Source organism: Tursiops truncatus, chromosome 2 (assembly GCF_011762595.2).
Source record: "Tursiops truncatus isolate mTurTru1 chromosome 2, mTurTru1.mat.Y, whole genome shotgun sequence".
In the NCBI taxonomy this organism is placed as follows: Eukaryota; Metazoa; Chordata; class Mammalia; order Artiodactyla; family Delphinidae; genus Tursiops; species Tursiops truncatus.
The window spans coordinates 25,608,525-25,630,195 of NC_047035.1; the positions used below are offsets into that span (position 1 = coordinate 25,608,525).

The 21,671-nt window shown below is 40.5% G+C and overlaps 1 protein-coding gene across 1 annotated transcript; it reads left to right on the top strand.

Moving 5' to 3' along the window:
• The first annotated feature begins 27 nt into the window (after nucleotides 1-27).
• Nucleotides 28-21,573, top strand: NOXRED1 (NADP dependent oxidoreductase domain containing 1). The gene is made up of 7 exons (XM_073800192.1): nucleotides 28-1,643; nucleotides 3,443-3,614; nucleotides 5,332-5,528; nucleotides 9,837-10,017; nucleotides 10,574-10,725; nucleotides 11,391-11,613; nucleotides 19,707-21,573. Exons 1-7 carry the CDS (start codon nucleotides 1,598-1,600, stop codon nucleotides 19,882-19,884), a joined length of 1,149 nt encoding a protein of 382 aa, XP_073656293.1. The 5' UTR covers nucleotides 28-1,597; the 3' UTR covers nucleotides 19,885-21,573.
• The last annotated feature ends 98 nt before the right edge of the window (nucleotides 21,574-21,671 follow it).

Below are 21,671 nucleotides of genomic sequence, written 5' to 3' on the forward strand. Positions count from 1 at the left end.
GCACTTCAGGTTGTGGAATAACAGTGCTTACGGCAAAGCAGGGCCGTGTGGTTAACAGAGGGAGCACTGCCCCCTGGCTGAAGACCCGGCCTCTCGTCCCAGCTCTACCACTGACAAGCTGTGTGGTGCTGGACGAGTCCCCTTCTCTCTGGACTCATTATCTTAATCTGTGAGGGGAGGGCACGATTCTCTCAGAGCTTGTAGGATTCTGTGCTTTTGTGGCTGTGTGGAGTGGGTGAAGTGGTAGGGGGAAGAGAAGACACCCGTACAGAGGCACACAGCAGGCTTTAAGGCAATGTGGTTCTCATCTGGAGGCAATTTTGCCCCCCAAGAGACGTGTCAATACCTGGACACGCTTTTTTTTTTTTAAAGAATTTATTATTTATTTATCTATTTATCTATCTATTTATTTATTTATTGGCTGTGTTGGGTCTGTTGCTGTGCATGGGCTTTCTCTAGTTGCGGCGAGCAGGGGTTACTCTTTGTTGCAGAGCATGGGCTCTAGGTGCACAGGCTTCAGTAGTTGTGGCTCGTGGGCTCTAGAGTGTAGGCTCAGTAGTCATGGTGCATGGGCTTAGGTGCTCCGCAGCATGTGGGATCTTCCTGGACCAGGACTCGAACCCGTGTCCCCTGCAGGCGGATTCTTAACCACTGCGCCACCAGGGAAGCCCTGGAGACACTTTTTGTTGCAACAACTGGATGGAGCTCCTGGCATGTAGTGGATAGAGGCCAGGGATGCTACTAACGATCCTACAATGCACAGGCAGCTCCCTACAAGAAAGAATTATCCGGCCCCAAATGTCAGTAGTGCCAGTGTGGAGAAAGCCTGCTCTAAGGGGATCAGATTCCATCTTTTGCTCCTGTACTTTGTAATGGCCTTTGCAATTCCAGGTAACCTCATATTTGGTTCCTTTCCGGATCAACCCTCTTGCTATTGAAGAAACAGGAGTTTAATTTGCTAAATTGTGCTGAAGTTATTGACCGATCTTCAAATAAACAGTGGTGACCTAACTAGTGTATGAGGGTTCACTTAGAGAAGCAGAGCCACTAGGATTATATAGTCTGCCAGTCTGTCCACCTGTCTAATCTACATATGGGATTCATTACAGGGCTTTGACCTTGCTCAAGTGTGGCAGCTGGTACAGTCTCTGGAAGGTTATCTTCATGTCTGGTGGTAGAGCTAGAAATCCATAGGGCAGGCAGTGGGGAAGGGAAGATGGATAAAAAGTGAGGGGAGGGGGAGCAAGGATGAGCTGGAGCCCATGAGGATGGACTGGAACCCCTGCCAGTTCTCACCGCCCCCAACCTGAGGAAGTGGATGACCTGCAGGGGAAGCTCACTGGTGGCCTTTGTCACACAGCTGAACACACCCCTGGCCCAGGAGTGTGAGAAGCGACAGGAGGATCCCAGGGAAGGTATAGCAGTTGCGGGCCCAACTGCTGCCCCACAGCAACAGCGCTGCCCACAGACAGTGGAAGTGCCTGCCCAGCCTCGCAAGCACAAACGGCTGCTGCACTTCCACCTCCAGATCCGCACGAAACCTCTCCTGTGGTGGCACACACGTAGGCTGAAAATGTAGTTCAGCCTAGCCAACTCGATGTGTTACAACGCCACAAGCAGCAGATCCCCATTTTTGAGAATGCGTAAGTAAAGGATGGGTCTGGAATCCACGCTTATACAAGTTAATGTGTGCTGCATTGTCATGCTGAGTTGGAAGGTTTTGAGCGTCTCTTTCCTTCGGATCAGGAAACATCACTTGCAACATTCAGATGGCCTACCCACTGTTACGGTCTAAGGAAGGGTTTCTTAGACTTGAAAACTTGTCTGCTCTTCACTTCAAGTGCTGGAGACTTTGCCTTTAAAGCAATTGACCTAACAGCCCTCCTACAAAAGGGATTAGAGAAGCCAGATACTAAAGGTCACGTTTTGTATGATTCCATTTAGGTGAAATAGCCAGAAAAGGTAATTCCACAGAGATAAAAACAGATATGTGGTTGCCAGGGGCTGAGTGGGAGGGTGGGGAGGAAATGGGGAGTAACTGCTTATTGGGTGTAGCATTTCCTTTGGTGGGAGTTGAAAATGTTTTGGAACTAGAGGTAGTGGGTGAACAACACTGAATATACTGAACTGTTCACTTTTTAATGGCTGTTTTGTGAATCTCACCTCAATAAAATTTTTTTTTTAATTTAAAAAGGTTAGAGAGGAGCAGTTTTGAATTCTGATCTCAATTTTGCCATTGCTATAAAATAGATTAGAGTTTTGAATATTATTTTTCCCAGCTTTATTGAGGTATGATTGACAAATAAATATTGTATATATTTAAGTGATAACAATATAATGATTTGATATACACTGTGAAATTAGTACCACAGTCAAGTTAATTAACACGTCCATCACCTCACAGTTACCTTTTTTGTGTGGGTGGTGAGAACACTTAAGATCTACTCTTAGCAAATTTCAAGTAGACAATACAGTATTCTTACCTATAGTCACCATGATGTACATTAGATCCTCAGAATTTATTTTATCTATTTTGTTTATTTTATTATTTATTCATTGATTTCTTGAACACAAAAAGAAGGGGTTTGAAAAATAACTCTGAGTAGTGCTAAGATCTGTATGATATTGCAGTCTGCCAAAAAAAAAAAAAACTAGAAGTCTAGAAACTTCTGTTGGGAAAAGGGGGATCCCATACTGCCCTGGTGTAGTACTCCAAGAAGTAGTGAAGGAATTCTTGCCCTCATGTTGCAGGTCTGGAAAAGCTCTAAGTGGGGCTGGCCCCTTTAAGGCTCCAAGACTGAAGTAATCCGGTAGCTAAGGAGTCATAATGACAACCTTCTTGGGTAATTCTCCCTGAAAATGTAGTTCTTACCCTCCAGTTCCAGAACCACTGAGGAGCAGAGCCATCTTCTCCTCCGTTTGGTTGGTGAGAGATATATGTGGATGGGCTTATACCTCTCTGGCTTCATTTTCTAAAATCTAGATGTCCCCGCCCTAGATAAAGCACCGTGATATTTAGTTTGGGTTCTTTTCTACCCTGTGGGGAACACAGAGTTTAGTGAAAGGGGAGAATTTCTGTGAAATGTGGTCTAAGTGTTCAGTCCTATGTCTAAAACCTAGGAGAGAATGGAAGGGAGAAATGTGCCTGTGAAACCCATTGTTAATGTAAATGCACCTGCTGAAAACTGTGCCTGGAGCCTATATGGATTTTGTCCAGGTTTTCCATGAATTCAGTATTCCTGACTCACGGGTAGTCAGTGCTTAGGAATCCTCCAGGACTCACACTCAGAGAAGTGGATGAGAGCTGCCAGTTCATAACCGGGAGGAGAGGTGCTGAAGCCACCATCAGGAGACCCTGAGACTTGGGCACACACACCCTCCTGCGTAGACTCCTTCTTCTTCCCGGACAGGGAGCCGAGTTGATTGGTGTCTGTTGTTGCAGGAGATGCTGGTTTGGAGATGGACATGCTAGAGGACCTTGAGACACTGCAGTTTGAGTATGGGATTCAAGAGGAAGACCACAGCTGGCTGTATTTGCTGGGCCGTTCTCATGGGCTGATGACCAAGGCCTGTGCCCATGCAACCTTCTTCTGCAAGCTACTCCATAATTTGAGGTAAGCTGGGTCTCCAAGGTCAGGCAGATGGAGAAGAATTTCACTGCAGAGACTCCAGATGACTTAAACTTTTTATATTGGAGAGTAACTTTGGCAGGGGGAGTGTCCTCCTACCTTTTCCAACCCACACTCGAGTACTGCTGGTCTGAAAGCACCAGGGAAATGCATACCAGGGTCCCTTGGCTGTGTTTATGTAATAAAGCATGGATTAGTGGTGATTTCCTTTCAGTGAGTAGACATTAAATAATCCATTCATTCGTTCGTTCATCCATCCTATCATTCACTCCCTCATCAGGATGACCAGCTTGTCTGCCACAGCTACTAATCACTAGCCATTCCATGGCTACTGGCTGAAAATGGGGTCATTTTTTTCTTTTGGGGCTGAGCTAACAGTGGAATGCTTCCTCACAAGAAAGCCTCCTGGAAATTTGGGGGTCCTTATGGCTGGATGACTTGCCTGAAACCAGGAATACTGATTTCCAAAGAAGCTCTCAGTCCCGTCCTGGCTTCTGATGCTTAAGTAGGAGGTGTGTGAGAGCCAAGTACCTAGGACTAGGCTCCTGGATTCTGTAACTCTAGGTCACTCCTAGAGCATTTGTCCCCACCCCCCAACCCCTCAGTCTGCTTCTCAGTTTACTTTTCTCTGAAATTAGATTAATTCCTAGATGGTAGGACCAGATCTGAATTAAACATGTTATAGATACAGCACATACCCGAGGAGGCAGACTACTCAAGAAGTTTGCTGACTGGCTGACTGATAAGGATGCGTAGTAAACCTATTGGCTGTCTCCAAGGTGAGTGATGAGAAACCAATATGGGAAACTTCCAGGAGGCATCTTCTGTTTGGAAGGATCAGGCACAGAGAGAAAATGCTCTCCTTTTAACCAAAAGAGAAGCCTTAACTAGAATGGGGCTTGTGATGCTTACATGGAAACTCCAGAGCTTTAAGACTCCAATTTTCACAGAAATACAGAACAAATACAAGATTGCCATATAACAACATAAAAATGCCTTATGTATTCAGAGGTCAGACTTTGTTCATCTTGGGTCAAGTGAACCTCCAGAAAGAGTGGCCTCAGATCCTTGATCCTCAGTTTCTTAGGTCTGTTTTCCCTTATAAACCATTTACTGTTATAAATCATTACGTTTGGAAAAAAGCTAAGTTACATGGTTTCCTGGGTTTGTGCAGAACTGAAATAACAAACTAGAAAGAGGAGGTGTATAGTAGGAGAGGGGTGCACTCATCCTGATGGAGATGGAAATTGACAGCTGTCTGCACGGGAAACAATGAAGGAACTGGCTCCCCATGTTCCAGGATAAGGTGTAATTGTAATTAGGCTGTTCACAGTGATGGTCCTGAGTCAAAGAAATGGTTAAGTAGTCAGACCTTGTGTTTAAGAAGGCAGGGAAATGCACGATACATATAACCCAAAAGATGTTCACTTAAGAATGTTTTAAACAAGTTCTGATCCTTTGAAAGGGGTATGCTTTACTTCCTGGAAAATTCACTCAGGAGGAACATTTCATTCCATCAGTGAAGCTGGATCAGTGGGACATAATTGGAATTCTACTCTCTGAAGTACTTATGGTGTCACAGCAGGCTGCATGTGAGGAAGTTAAACCAGAGAACGTCAGAGGTTGACGGTCAAGAAGGACTAAGGGTCTGCGTTTACTTGGGTGTGTGTCTGTGTTCATTCTCCAGAGAATCATTCTCCAGAAAATCATTACAGGAGAAGCAAACTTCTACATGTCGCTTGGCTGGATTGCGTGAAGACACTCCTGATGACGATGCGTTAAAGGTGGGCATCATTGGAGGCGGCCACCTTGGGAAGCAGCTGGCTCACACACTGCTTCAGCTTGTCCCCATCCCAGCTGACAGCCTGAGGATCTCCACTCGGAGGCCAGAGGCCCTAGGTGAGGAGCTCTGCGCAATAGAAGGGAGGCTTGGGTGTGCTCTTTAGGTGGTGACGAGGCCATTTTGAAAGGGTCCCTCAAAAGAGGAATCCTCGCATACAGCATGCCGAGTTCTCAGCTTGCTAGCCCCCAGAAAAGCCAGGAAGATGGTTTTTTAACTTGTTCCTTAAAGCAACTTTCTTCTCCACCTAAATATTTATATCCATATCTCCTCCCTGTGCCCTTGGTGGCGAGATATCTTTCTGGGTCTTTGATATAGAGAAGGTTTCCAAACAGAATTCAAATTTTCTAACTGGACCAGTTAGAGTCTGAGTGGTGTTTACCAGTTCCAAATATTTGGCCTTATTCTTTTAAAATAACATTTACTGAAATTTTTTTTAAAGTTTTATAATGATTCCATTTATTAACTTATGGTGATAGAAATCAGAACAGTGGTTGCTTCTGGGGAGACTGAGAAGAGGCCCAAGGGAACTTTCTGGGGAGTTGGAAATATTCTGTATCTTGAGAGAGGTGTGAGTTACATAGGTGTATGCATTTGTCAAAGTTGATCAAACTATTTACTTCAGATCTGTGTGTTGCATTGTATGTAAATTATACTTCAAAATATTTTTAATGTAAAGTAATATATGAATGTTATAGAAAATTTAGAAAACTATAGGGAAGTAAATAATAACTACCTATAATTCTAGCAGGGTTATCATTTCTTTCCCATTTTTTCCTCTCATTATATCAGTAATTAACACTCTACAAAGCTTTTTGTATCCTGCTTTTTTCACTTAATGTATCATGAGCCTATTCTCATATTATTTGACAGTCTTCAAACTCATGATTTTAAGGTTGTATAGTATTCCTAAGTATGACTGTATGATAATTTATGTAACTGTGCCTTATTTAGTAGGACTTCCTTTTACATAATTTAAAAAACAAAATTACTAGGTCAAAGTACAGGTACAGCTTTATTAAGATATACTTTGTATATAATAAACTGCACATTTAAAAAAAAATTTCTTGGCCAGGCTACAAGGCATGTGGGATCTTAGTTCCCCAACCAGGGATCGAACCCGTGCCCCTTGCATTGAAGTGCGGAGTCTTAACCACTGGACCACTGGGGAAGTTCTAAACTGCACATTTTAAAAGTGGTAAAGAATCCACGTTCCAAAGCAGGGGACGCGGGTTCAATCCTTGGTCAGGGAACTAAGATCCCACGTGCTGCAGGGCAACTAAGCCCGTGTGCCACAACTGCTGAGCTCACGCGCCTCAATGAGAGAGCCCGCAAGCCGCAAATACAGAGCCCACGTGCTCTGGAGTCCGCGTGCCACAACTAGAGAGAGAAAATCCACAGCCACAACGAGAGAGAAGCCTGAGCACCGCAATGAAGAGCCAATGCACGGCAATGAAAAAAAGATCCTGCATGCCTCAACCAAGATCCCACATGCTGCAACTAAGACCCAACGCAGCCAAAAAAAAGAAAATAAATAAATAAATATTTTTTAAAAAGTGTACAGGGACTTCCGTGGTGGTCCAGTGGGTAAGACTTAGCTCCCAATGCAGGGGTCCCAGGTTCAATCCTTGGTCTGGGAACTAGATCCCACATGCATGCCGCAATTACGAAGTCCGCATGCTGCAACTAAGAAGCCTGCATGCCGCAACTGAAAGATCCTGCGTGCCGCAACTAAGGACCCAGTGCAGCCTAAGTAAATAAATATTTTTAAAATAAATTTTAAAAATAAAGTGTACAGTTTGATGTTTTGTGACACGTGTATGCTCCTGTGAAACCATCAACGTAATCAAGGTAATGAATCTCTCTACCTCCCTGCAGAACCCACTCAGGAAACCACTGATCTGATTTTTTTTTAATTAATTGTTTATTTATTTTATTTTTAGCTGCGTTGGGTCTTTGTTGCTGCACGCGGGCTTTCCCTAGTTGCAGAGAGCGGGGGCTACTCTTCGTTGTGGTGCGCGGGCTTCTCATTGCATTGGCTTCTCTTGTTGCGGAGCACAGGCTCTAGGCACGCAGGCTTCAGTAGTTACGGCTTGCAGGCTCTAGAGCACAGGCTCAGTAGTTGTGGCGCATGGGCTTAGTTGCTCCACGGCATGTGGGATCTTCCCAGACCAGGGCTCAAACCCGTGTCCCCTAGCATTGGCAGGCGGACTCCCAACCACTGCGCCACCAGGGAAATCCCCACTGATCTGATTTCTGTCACTACTGATTAGTTTGCATTTTGTAGAGTTTTGTATAAATGGAGTCATACAGTTTGTACTTCTTCTTTGGTCTGAATTCTTTTTATAATTAATTTTTTTATTGAAGTATAGTTGATTTACAATGTTGTGTTAGTTTCAGATGTACAGCAAAGTGATTCAGTTACGTATATTCAGTTATATGTATATATATATAGAAAATATATTACACAGAATATATTCTATATTCATATATTCCTTTTCAGATTCTTTTCCCATATAGGTTATTACAAAATATTGAGTATAGTTCCCTGTGCTATACAGTAGGTCCTTATTGTTTATTTTATATATAGTAGTGTGTATATATTACTCCCAAATTCCTAATTTATCCCTCCCCGCAATGGTCTGAATTCTTTCACTCTGCATAATTATTTTGAGATATATCCGTGTGTTGCATGTATTGATATTCTTTTTATTTCTGAGTAGTGTTTTATTGCATGGATACTCCATAGTTCATTTATTCCTCTGTTGATGGACATTCAGGTTGTTTCCAATTTGGGGCTATTACAAATAAAGCTATTATGAACATTTGTGTACAAATATTGGTGTGGAGAAATGCTTTTATTTTTCTTGAGTAAACACTTGGGAATGGGGTGGCTGGGTCATATGATAGGTATATTTAATTTTTAAAGAAACTTCTAATATATTTTTTCAAACTGACCTACAAAGGATGTTGTTCAGGTATAAACTTTCATCAACAGTGTGTAAGAATACCCATTTTACTACACGCTTGTCAATTCTGGGAATCTTTTTTTTAATCACCATTTTAATATGCCTTTACAATTTTTCTTACTTTAATATGTCTTTCACTGATCACTAGAAGAATTAAAATTTTTTATAGGCTTATTGCTATTTCATCATTTTTGAGTTCTTTTTTGTTCAATTTTTCTGTTGGATGCCTGTATGATTTTTCTTATTGATTTGTAAATGTTCCTTCTATATTAAGGAAACTAAAAAAATCTTAACCCCTCAAGGCAGATTTCTTAAATCTCATCAATAGGACCAGTATATATGACATTTCAATAAAATGCATATATTCTTCTGGGAAGCGATATGTTTATTAATAATAAAATTACAGTCATAGAATATCACTGTATGTTGTATTAAGGAAGCAAGAATTCAAAATGCTCAGCATCAGCTTCTGTGCACTTTTGAGAACCACATATGGAAGCAAAGTGGATATGCATGTTTTCTAAAGTTCTTCTTTGTCCTGTGTATCTTCCTACCTGGAAGTACCTGAGTACCCAGATAACCTCAGCATCAACTTTATCACATACTTGTGGTGGTTAAGAGAAGAACTGACCTCTGCAATGTCTAACATCCTGTTCTCTGATAACACTTAAAACATACTACCGTATGTGAGTTCACATTTTTACTTTTGAGGATCCAGATCACAATAAGTACAATTAAATGATTAACTACCAAGAAGTGTTTTTAGCAACTACATGAGTTATACATTTCTTTCTACATTTATAAACATCTTATTGACATTAAATTGTGTATACTGAAACTGTAAGCATATTTTGGCAAATTCCTCCCAACCTCTGCCCTATACTCTTCCACTCTCTCAGTCTTTCCCATCATTTCAAGCCAGTTAAGCTGTTTAACTTCAGCCCAGTCACAGAATTCTTGAAGCCTCAGTTTCTGCATCTATAATATAGGAATAACACTAGCCTCTGTCTCATAAGGTCCTTATGAGATTCCCTTAGATAACGTATGTACTTTGTACATTATCTGGTACACGATGAATTCTGTTAATTGGAGAAGGCTTCATTCAGACCTTTTTTCTTCCTAAAAAAAGAAACTCTGAAAAATTCTAGCATTTGGTCTAAAACATAAGGTAGGGATGAATTATCTTACAATCTCGAGCACTGCTGCAGTGGCACCTCCTGCCATAGTCATGGGGTCAGGGCTTTGCTGCGTGGCTTTTAGAAGGCATGAGGGAATCTCTTCTGATTAATGTGGTGGCAAGACTTGAGATAAAATAATTGTCATCCTCTCCCCACAGCTGATGTTGAGTTCGAAGTTCTTTGTACTGTGATCTTTCTGACTTCCTTTATTCCCTCCCAGATGAATTCAAGAAACTGGGGATCCAGTGCTTTTACTGTAACTCTTCTCTGGTGGAGTGGGCCAACGTGATATTCCTCTGCTGCCTGCCATCTCAGCTGTCTAATATCTGTGCAGAAATTCAAACCAGCCTTGGAAAAGCCTGCATTGTGTACAGCTTTGTGGCTGCCGTCCCACTACCCAGGTATCTTGTTAGGGTGAGCACAGGATTGGCAGGACTGCTCTGTCTGCTCATCTCCACCCTGGCCCCTACCTCTTGGAGTTGGTCATTCCCAGTCATAAGGTGGAAGCAGCTTCATTGGCAGAAGGACCAGCCAGCCTTTGAAACTGTGTCTTCCCCGCTTTTCCAGCACTTGTGGGTGGGACCTTTTCTTTGATGTGCAAATGTTTAGAACTGCAGTAGAGCATTACTTCCAACTACTTGAAGCTGATGAGTGTTCCCCTTGTACGCCACTCAACAGCATGAAAATTGATGTGGAGCATGTGTCAGATATTATTTTTGTACCTCGAGTGTCTAGCTCAGTGCCCGGCTTGGGGTGACATTGAGTAAGTTTTGAGTGGATGGGTGAACAATCCATCTAAGATGTAGTGCCCCAGTGCCGACCCACACCTGCGTTTGCCTGTGAGCAGTGCTGTGCAGGGGACTACATTGTTGGGGCTGGATGTAAACTCAGTGGGTCACGTGGTGCTTTATTCTAGTCTGGGCCCTGCACTTCCTGCGTTGGTGGCTTTACTTTCAGGTTGAAACTCCTACTGAAGCACACCAGTGTCTTGCGGCCTCAGTATCAGTGTGTTGAAGATCTTGCCAGCATCTGGGGGGCCAATAAGGAAATCACAGCTGCTCTCCAAGACCCTGTGATTCTTCAGGCTACCTGTCCCTACAGTCCTGCTGGTAATGGCTCACGGTATTTTTGGTACTTTTAAAAATTACCTTCCTCTTGGCCTACTGCTATCTTATTAAATCCCTGTGTGTGTGTGTGTGTGTGTGTGTGTGTGCGCGCACGCACGCGTGTGTGTGCGTGTGCGTGCATGCATGTGTGCTGAGGGTGTGTGTGTGTGTATAAGTACAAGCTAGATACATTCTCAGCTATTTAGGTTTTACATGGGAACAGCTTTGGTGGCAAAAAGTAGCCTTTTTAGGGAAAGCTAAGAAGTGTGATTAATCGGACCCTTTAAGGATGAATTGGAAACAACCAGAGGAGAGAGCCTATTTAAACCAGAGGATGCAGTGTCTGGGACTAAATGGCTTTTCCTTACTGTAACCTTGCAGTTTGCCTTATTGGCAAGGACCATTCTAGAGATTTCTAGAGATGCATTTGTCATCAGCAATGCCTACATTAACATATCTGTCTTCCTCTGGTAGGGTCAACATGCAATGTGTTATAAAGGGCACAAACAGGGTTCTTGGCCTAGAAAGGAAGAGCGCTTATCTTGAGGTTCATGTAACCAAACTGTCTTGGACAGAAGGTGGCTGTTCACCGTCTGGGGTTTGTCCTAGGTTCCCTGCAAACCTTTTTGGTGGTGCTAACGGGTATTTCCTTTTTCATTGATGTTTAGGGGGAATAATCCTCAATATCAAATGGTTGGAGGGAGTGTTCTATGCAGCCATAAATGTCTGCACAGAAAAGGACATGCCCCACTCACAAGTGCTGCAGCTTCTGAATGAACTGTTCCTCGCCAAGCACTTTGAAGCCTGTGAGAAAGATAGAGCGTCTTTCCAAAAATTTCAAGCACAAGATTTTGTCAGCAAAGCCTATGCCAAGAACCTGTCTCGGAAAAGGTAAAGTATTAGATGAGTGGCCATTCTAACTTCTCCCACACTGTTTTCTTAGAAGATGCTTTTATCTTTTTCCTTTCATGTTATCTTTAGAAATGTATAAAACAAATACATTCTTATAAAAAAAATCCAACTAGTGGAAAAGTGAGAGCCCTCCTTTGCCCCCCAAATCCCTTTTCATAGACTTTACCTCTGATGGTTTTTGTATTTTTGTCTTTCTACCTATGCATTTACAAACATATATTTATATTGTCATTATAATGTATATGCATATCTGTATCTATATATACATTTTAGAAACATGGGGATTATACTTACTACATCATAGGTACCATTCTATGTTAGTACAGTCATATCTATTTCATTTATGAGTGCTGTGCAGGCATCCATTGGATACATTTCTTTAGCTACATTTATTCATCCTATTTCCTCTTGATGGCAATGTAGTTCCTTTGCCCCACATTTTGCACAAAGGGCTGCTTTGAACATTTCATCCTTAAACTTTGCACACTTGTACCAGTAAAATTTCTGGGTCAGAGGTTATATATAGTTTATGTTTGATAGGTATTCCTAAATTGCTTATCAAAAAAGTGATACTTATATTTCTACCAATAGTGTATGAGAGTGCCATTTCACTATAGCTTGATAACTATTAGATCATTCTTTTTAATCTTTAATAATCTAATAGAGACAAATGGTTGCCCTTGTTACCAGTGACTTCCATGTCACTAAATTTATCCTTTTCTTCCTTGGCTATTGAACATGCCTTCCTTCTTGAAACAATCTTTTCTCTTAGCTTTCATGATACCCTCACATTCTCTTCATTTTCCTCCTGCTCCTCCGATTCCTCCTTTGCCAGCTCCTCTTATGCCCTATCCTTAAATCTGGGAGTTTTCAGGGCTCTGTCCTAGGCATTCCTTTCTTTTCATTCTACACTTTGTTCCTGGGTGATCTTTTCCACTTCGGGGACTTAGGTTGCCATTACATGCTCCTTTGTGGAGTTGTTCAGGCCAGAACCTGGAAGTAATCCTTGATCTTACCCCCCTCTTATCTTTTGTGTTCTAATTAATCACCAATGACCTGTGGTACACTTTCAGTTTGGGAATTTTCCTTCCCCCTTATCCTGGGATTCTCTTTGCCTCTCTCTTATGCTGGATCTCTTTTTCCTGGACCCCTCTTCCTCTGGATTCATTTCCTTCTTCATTATGGTGGAATCTGTCCTTCTCCAGTAGCTTCCTTAGAAAAGCCTGCGTAGGAAGTAATTTTTAGGGACTGTGTCTGAAAATGTTTTTATTCTAACCTAATATTTTATTGAGAACATAGCCAGGTAGAGAATCTAGGTTAGAGCAGAAGCAAGAACTACAGTCCTTCAGCCTGTGGAAAGAAAACCACATTCACAGAAAGATAGACAAAATGAAAAGGCAGAGGACTTTGTACCAGATGAAGGAACAAGATAAAACCCCAGAAAAACAACTAAATGAAGTGGAGATAGGCAACCTTCCAGAAAAAGTATTCAGAATAATGATAGTGAAGATGATCCAGGACCTCGGAAAAAGAATGGAGTCAAAGATGGAGAAGATGTAAGAAATGTTTAACAAAGACCTAGAATAATTAAAGAACAAACAAACAGAGATGAACAATACAATAACTGAAAGGAAAACTACACTAGAAGTAATCAATAGCAGAATAACTGAGGTAGAAGAACGGATAAGTGACCTGGAAGACAGAATGGTGGAATTCACTGCCACGGAACAGAATAAAGAAAAAAGAATGAAAAGAAATGAAGACAGCCTAATAGACCTCTGGGACAACATTAAACGCAACAACATTTGCATTATAGGGGTCCCAGAAGGAGAAGAGAGAGAGAAGGGACCCGAGAAAATCTTTGAAGAGATTATAGTCGAAAACTTCCCTAACATGAGAAAGGAAATAGCCACCCAAGTCCAGAAAGTGCAGAGAGTCCCAGGCAGGATAAACCCAAGGAGAAACATGCTGAGACACATAATAATCAAATTGACAAAAATTAAACACAAAGAAAAAATTTTGAAAGCAACAAGGGAAAAATGACAAATAACATACAAGGGAACTCCTCCCATAAGTTTAACAGCTGATTTCTCAGTAGGAATCTACAAGCCAGAGGGAGTGGCACGATATATTTAAAGTGATGAAAGGGAAGAACCTACAACCAAGATTACTGTACCCAGCAAGGATCTCATTCAGATTCGAAGGAGAAATCAAAAGCTTTACAGACAAGCAAAAGCTAAGAGAATTCAGCACCACCAAACCAGCTCTACAACAAATGCTAAAGGAACTTCTCTAAGTGGGAAACACAAAGAAAAGGAACTACAAAAACAAACCCATAACAATTAAGAAAATGGTAATAGGAACATACATATCAATAATTACCTTAAACGTGAATGGATTAAATGCTCCAACCAAAAGACACAGGCTCACTGAATGGTTACAAAAACAAGACCCATATGTATGCTGTCTACAAGAGACCCACTTCAGACCTACGGACACATACAGACTGAAAGTGAGGGGATGGAAAAAAATATTCCATGCAAATGGAAATCAAAAGAAAGCTGGGGGCTTCCCTGGTGGCGCAGTGGTTGAGAGTCCACCTGCCGATGCAGGGGACACGGGTTCATGACCCAGTCTGGGAAGATCCCACATGCCGCGGAGCAGCTGGGCCCGTGAGCCATGGCCGCTGAGCCTCCACGTCCGGAGCCTGTGCTCCGCAATGGGAGAGGCCACAACAGGGAGAGGCCCGCGTACCGCAAAAAAAAACAAAAAAAAGTAAGCTGGAGTAGCAATATTCATATCAGATAAAATAGACTTTAAAATAAAGAATGTTACAAGAGACAAGGAAGGACACTGCATAATGATCAAGGGATCAATCTGAGAAGAAGATATAACAATTATAAATATATATGCACCCAACATAGGAGCACCTCAATACATAAGGCAAATGCTAACAGCTATAAAAGAGGAAATCAACAGTAACACAATAATAGTGGGGGACTTTAACACCTCACTTACACCAATGGACAGATCATCCAAACAGAAACTTAATAAGGAAGCACAAGCTTTAAGTGACACAATAGACCAGATAGATTTAATTGATATTTATAGGACATTCCATCCAAAAACAACAGATTACACTTTCTTCTCAAGTGCACATGGAACATTCTTCAGGATTGATCACATCTTGGGTCACAAATCAAGCCTCAGTAAATTTAAGAAAACTGAAATCACATCAAGCATCTTTTCCCACCACAATGCTATGAGATTAGAAATCCATTACAGGGAAAAAAACGTAAAAAACACAAACACATGGAGGCTAAACAATACGTTACTAAATAACCAAGAGATCACTGAAGGAATCAAAGAGGAAATCAGAAAATACCTAGAGACACATTACAATGAAAACACGACGATCCAAAACCTATGAGATGCAGCAAAAGCAGTTCTAAGAGGGAAGCTTATAGCAATACAAGCCTACATCAAGAAACAAGAAAAATCTCAAATAAACAATCTAACCTTACACCTAAAGGAACTAGAGAAAGAAGAAAAAACCCAAAGTTAGTAGAAGGAAAGAAATCATAAAGATCAGAGCAGAAATAAATGAAATAGAAACAAAGAAAACAATAGCAAATATCAATAAAACAAAAAGCTGGTCTTTGAGAAGATAAAATTGATAAACCTTTATCCAGACTCATCAAAAAAAGAGGGAGAGGACTCATAACAGTAAAATTAGAAATGAAAAAGAAGAAGTTACGACGGACACCACAGAAATACAAAGCAACAAGGATGTCCACTCTTGCCACTATTATTCAACATAGTTTTGGAAGTCCTAGCCATGGCAATCAGAAGCAAAAGAAATAAAAGGAATATAAATTGGAAAAGAAGTAAAACTGTCACTGTTTGCAGATGACATGATACTATACATAGAGAATCCTAAAGATGCCACCAGAAAACTACTAGAGCTAATCAATGAATTTGGTAAAGTTGCAGAATACAAAATAAATGCACAGAAATCTCTTGCATTCCTATACACAAACAACGAAAGATCAGAAAGAGTAATTAAGGAAACAATCCCATTCATCATTGCAACAAAAAGAATTAAAAAAAAAAAGAATCTAGGGTAGAAACAATTTTCCCTCAGAATTTTTTATTTTATTTTATTTTATTTTTAGCTGTGTTGGGTCTTCATTGCTGCATGTGGGCTTTCTCTAGTTGCAGCGAGCTGGAGCTACTCTGTGTTGCAGTGTGCCGGCTTCTCATTGCGGTGGCTTATCTTGTTGTGGAGCACAGGCTCTAGGCACGGGCTTCAGTAGTTGTGGCACACAGGCTCAGTAATTGTGGCTCACGGACTCTAGAGTGCAGGCTCAGTAGTTGCGGTGCACGGGCTTAGTTGCTCTGCAGCATATGGGATCTTCCCGGACCAGGGCTCGAACCATGTCCCCTGCATTGGCAGGCGGACTCTTAACCACTGCACCACCAGGGAAGCCCATCCCTCAGAATTTTGAAGGCATTGCTCCATCATCTTTCAGCTTTTAAATTGCTGTTGAGAGGTACAGTGCCCTTCTAATTCTTCAATTCATGCTTGGTCTGAAATCTGTTCCTTTTCTCTCTGGAAGCTTATAGTATCTGTTGACTTCAGCATCCTGAAATTTTATTATGCGTCATGATGTGGGTCTATTTTAATGCACTGTGTTGGGCAGTTGGTGGGCCTCTCCCTTTTTCCCCTTAACTTAAAAAACAAAAGATTGTAAAATATGTACACAGAAAAGTACCTATTCCATACATTTATAAATATACAGTTTAATGACTTATTGTAAAGCAAATATCCATGTAATTGCCACCCATAAAAGAAACAGAACATTCAATGGTCCTTCTCAATCTGCATGTCAAGTTCTCTAATTTTCTCCTATTATGTCTTTGATAATTTCCTCCCCTTCCCTCTGTTTTCTCTGTTCTCTCTTCTGAATATTTTATTAGCCAAATATTGGACCTCCTGGGCTGATCCTCTGATTTTCTTTAGCTCTCCTATTTTCATTATCTTTGTGTTTTTGTTCTGCTTTCTGAGAGATTTCCTCAACTATCCTGTTTTTACTATTATATTTAGAACGTTTTTTCATTTTGCTATATTTTGACTTTCAAAGATTTTTTTAGTCTCCAAATATTCCTTTTTTATGTAGCATCCTGTTGTCATTTCCCTATGCAATACCATCTTTTATCCCTTTGAGAATGTAAATGATAGAGTTTTTTCTTCTCTGAGGAGTCTTTCCTTCAGGATATTTTTGACCATTTATTTTGGTCTCTATCATTCATTTTAGAGCTTTCTTCAAGTATATGGAGAACCTTGATTGTCTGCTCATATTTTTTAAAAATAAATTTATTTATTTATTTTGGTTGCGTTGGGCCTTCTTTGCTGCGCATGGGCTTTCTCTAGTTGTGGCAAGCGGGGGCTACTCCCTGTTGCAGTGCAGGGCTTCTCATTGCGATGGCTTCTCTTGTTGTGGAGCACAGGCTCTAGGCACGTGGGTTTAGTAGTTGTGGCTCACGGGCTTTAGAGCACAGGCTCAGTAGTTGTGGTGCATGGGCTTAGTTGCTCTCTGGCATGTGGGATCTCCCCAGATAAGGGCTCGAACCCATGTCCCCTGCACTGGCAAGCAGATTCTTAACCACTGTGCCACCAGGGAAGTCCTGTCTGCTCATATTTAAGATCCTGGTTACTAAAAAGATGCTTGGAAACTCTGTGTTTGCTACTGTGGTCTTTACTACAGAGTGGTTTGATCAGCTTTTTCCTTGGGAAACCCTGAATATTGGTATCTTCAAGTCTTTGGGACCCAACTTGGGGAAAGAAAGCTGCACATGTGTAGGGAGAGGGGTGGTCTTATCATTCAGAATATATTTTTTCACTTTATTTCTCCCCTTTTCAGCATATCCTTGCCACTCAAACTGCCTGATAACCATGCCATCATCTGGGAGTTTGTTTAGAAATGCAGATTATGGGTCCCCACCCCAGATGTATGGAATCAGAATCTGCCTTTTTACAAGCTCCCAAGTGATATGTCCATTAAAGTTGGAAAAGTGCTGCTATATGGTCTTTTACATCAGATGACCTGTTAGAATGGGAGGCATGGCATATTAATATTTCTACTATGATTGTAGTTTCTCAAATTCTCTTTATATTTATAATCTTTGTTTTATAAAGTTTGAAGCCATATCATCTGATGAACAGAAGTTTGTACTTTTTACATCTTCTTGGTAGATTATACTTTTTAATTGTATCCCCCCTTTTAAAAAAACTTTTTAGATAATTTTGATTCACATGCAGTTATTAAGAAATAATACAAAGAAATCCCATGTACCCATTTATCCAGTTTCCCCCAATGGAACAAACCATAGTACAATAGCTATACACAGATATTGTAAAACTATAGTACAATACCACGACCAGGATATTGACACTGATACAGTCAAGATACAGAACAATTCTATAACTAGGCATCCTTCATCTTGATCCTTCCTCCCCAACTTGGCAACCATTGAGCTGTTCTCCATTTCTATGATTTTGTCACTTCAAGAATATCATATAAAAGGAATCATATATTATGCAACCTTTGGGGATTGGCCTTTTTCATTTAGCATAATTCTCTGGAGATTCATCCAAGTTGCTGTGTGTATCAATAATTTATTCCTTTTTTATTGCTGAGTAGTTTTCATGGCAGTTATGTTTTCATGGCATGTATGTACCATAGTTTGTTTAATCATTCACCTGTTGAAGGACATCTAGGATGTTTCCAGTGTTTGGCTATTGTGAATAAAGATGCTTTGAACATTCATGTACAGGTTTTTGTGTAAACATAAGTTTTAATTTCTCTGGGACAAATGCTCAAGGGTGCAATGACTGGCTGCATGTTTATTTTTTTAAGACACTGCCAAACAGTTTTTCAAAGTTGTTATATCCTTTTACATCATTAGCAATGTATGATTCAGTTTCTCTGCATCCTCACCAGCATTTGATGTTGTCACTAATTTTTGTTTTACCATTACATCTATAGATCAATTTGTGGAGAGTTGACATCTTTATAATGTTAAATTTTCCCATCCATGTACACAGTATATCTCTCCATTTATATCTTCCTTATTTCATCAGTATTTCTTAGTTTTCAATATACAAGTCCTGTACATGTTTTGTTAGATTTACATCTAAGTATTCTATTTTTTGTGTGTGAAAGGAACTGCATTTTTAGGGTTTTTTTGCCCAAGAGTTCATTGCTAATATATATAAATAAAATTTATTTTATGTTTATTTTATATCCTATGACCTTGCTGAATTCGTTTATTAGTTCTAGGAGATTTTTTCTTTTTTTTAGATTCCTTTGGATTATCTACATGGACCATCATGTCATCTATATATAGCAACAGTTTCAGTTCTCCCTTTCCAATCTGTGTGCCTTTCATTTCCTTTTCTTGCATTATTGCACTGGCTACAACTTCTAGTGGTACGTTGAATAAGTGTGGTGAGAGCAGATATCCTTGCTTTACTCTTGATTTTTTTAATACTATAAAACCCTATGTCTTAATGCTTGTTAAGTTGAATTCCACTACAGACTAATACTTAACATTGCCCCATTTTTATTTGCATGTTAACTCCTACCTCTTTCCCTATACAGTTGAAGAGGGTATCTTTTTTTTTTTGAAGAGGATATTGTAAAAGAAATGAGGTCTCTTCCATTCCTAATGTCCATGATCCTTTTATGTATTTTCTTTCTAAATTCCAGGAAAATATACTGAAAAGGATGTTGATTTTATTGTCATAATCATTCTCTAATTATGAATTCCTCCCTAAATGCACTTAGAGAATTGTAAGTGTGAAAACTCATAAGTACAATTAAATCCACATGTTGAATAGACCCAGATGAATTTTTAATTTAACTAAGAATTTTAATTAGTTTGATATAGAAAATGAAGAACCTTATTTCCAAGTGGAGGAGAACTTTCTTTAAAGGAAATGTTTAACAGCAAAATCAGATGTATTAAACAGACATAAAAAAGTAACACTATTTTTTTCCTTACCCCAGGCCTTTCCCCTGGTTTGATCTGACTGCTGTGCAACTCAAGGAAACTCCCTTTAGCCAGTATCTCTCACACAGCACTACTTTTCAGGACAACCTTACCCACCTATACTGTGATTCATTTGGTATCACCCTAACCAAAGAACAAGAGCCAGAGGTTTCCACAGGTTTTTCATCCCAATAAGAGAAGAGAAGAGTCAGGAATCAGGATGTTTTTCTCCCTCTACAGTGGTAATGCCCTGATTATCATAATTGACAGTGGAAGTCATGTGCCTGTATGGTGTTTGCCATATGTTAGGCAGTAAGGAATTAGAAAATTGTACTGATGGCTCTTTAAAATCTAGAATAAAACAAAAGGTTCTTTACATCAGTATATTTGGGTGTGTCTGGCTTTTGGAAGCAACTGAATGAAACCACATAACCTGACACACTTAAGTAAGCTGCTTCCCCAGCAGTTAATTATCAATTCAGTTAATTCAAATTATCTCTTGTCTAAAAGCTAAATTCAAGAAGTTATATTGTCATTATTAAATGGTTACATACTTCTTCTGTAGCATTCTTTTCCTACAATATGTAGCTACAGTATGTAGTTACATTCGTTCCCTTTAGCAGTATGTAGCTGACAAATGATACACCTTGATTGTCCCACACTTTGAGTAGAAAAATAAAATGTGTGGCAAACAATCTTAATTGAATTATGACTCATTTTAGGCTTATTTCAGCTAAACATGACTGTTCTGGTACTATCTTATTTAAAGCTGTTCCCCTTTAAACTATTTTAAACCATAAAACCATTTTAAAAAATAGCTGGCATTACAACTACTGGAGACTGCGTGCCCTGGAGCCTGCGTGCCCTGGGCCCACATGCTGCAACTACTGAAGCCCGTGTGCCCTAGAGCCCGCGTGCCATAACTACTGAGCCCGTGTGATGCAACTACTGAAGCCTGCATGCCTAGAGCCCATGCTCTGCAAGAAGAGAAGCCACCGCAATGAGAAGCCCACGCACCGCAAGGAAGAGTAGCCTCCGCTTGGTGCAACTAGAGAAAGCCCGTGCGCAGCAACGAAGACCCAACACAGCCCCACCCCCCCAACAAAAAAAAGCCAGCATTTATATTAAATGGCTAAAAATAATTCTGCAAAATACAGATTTTATACCTACAGTTCAAATTTATTTCCTTTACATTTTGCAATTACTTTATGTCAATTATAATAGAGTAGAAAACAAAGCAGTAACCATAAAGTTGAGAAAGCATGGCGCTGACTATGCTCTGTCACTGAACAGAACTATTGTTTGCCAAACGCTAAAGTACTTTGGAACAAAACCATTCACTCTACATGTAAACCACCATGGTCTTAGGTAAGTCATTTACATTTTTCTTTTTTGCATGCTTGTGAGCGAAGCAGACTCAATGGTATGGTGTTAAATGGTATAAGATAAAATTTTGCTAGTCCACTTGGGAAAAAATTAGGTTCATCATCAAACATTAACACGTGACATGAATGCTAATTTGAGGTACTGTTCTTTCTCTCAGTAGGAAAAGAAATGGATTCCTTTGACTATTCATTCAGATGTAAGGAACTGGATAGGGTACATCATTGCCCTTCTGGATTATGGTAGCCCTACAGTGGTTCTTAGGATTAAGAAGTGTGGCTGGGGGCTTCCCTGGTGGTGCAGTGGTTGAGAGTCCGCCTGCCGATGCAGGGGACACGGGTTCGTGCCCCGGTCCGGGAAGATCCCACATGCCACAGAGCGGCTGGGCCTGTGAGCCGTGGCCGCTGAGCCTGCGCGTCCGGAGAGGCCACAGCAGTGAGAGGCCCATGTACTGCAAAAAAAAAAAAAAAAAAAAAAAAAAAGAAGTGTGGCTGGGAAGAGAAAGAGAAGTTAGTCTATAAAACTAGAGTGGAATTGGAGTCATTCAAGCAACAAGAAGTATTTTTAATTTCTTTTGAACAGTCCAGTCACAGGCAGAC

Excerpts from the sequence above, each read along its gene's own strand:
- NOXRED1 (XM_073800192.1), top strand. The coding sequence starts at position 1,598 with ATGTGTTACAACGCCACAAGCAGCAGATCCCCATTTTTGAGAATGC. Across the intron at positions 1,644-3,442 it reads ATCCCCATTTTTGAGAATGC|GAGATGCTGGTTTGGAGATG; the intron begins GTAAGTAAAGGA and ends CTGTTGTTGCAG. Across the intron at positions 5,529-9,836 it reads TCGGAGGCCAGAGGCCCTAG|ATGAATTCAAGAAACTGGGG; the intron begins GTGAGGAGCTCT and ends ATTCCCTCCCAG.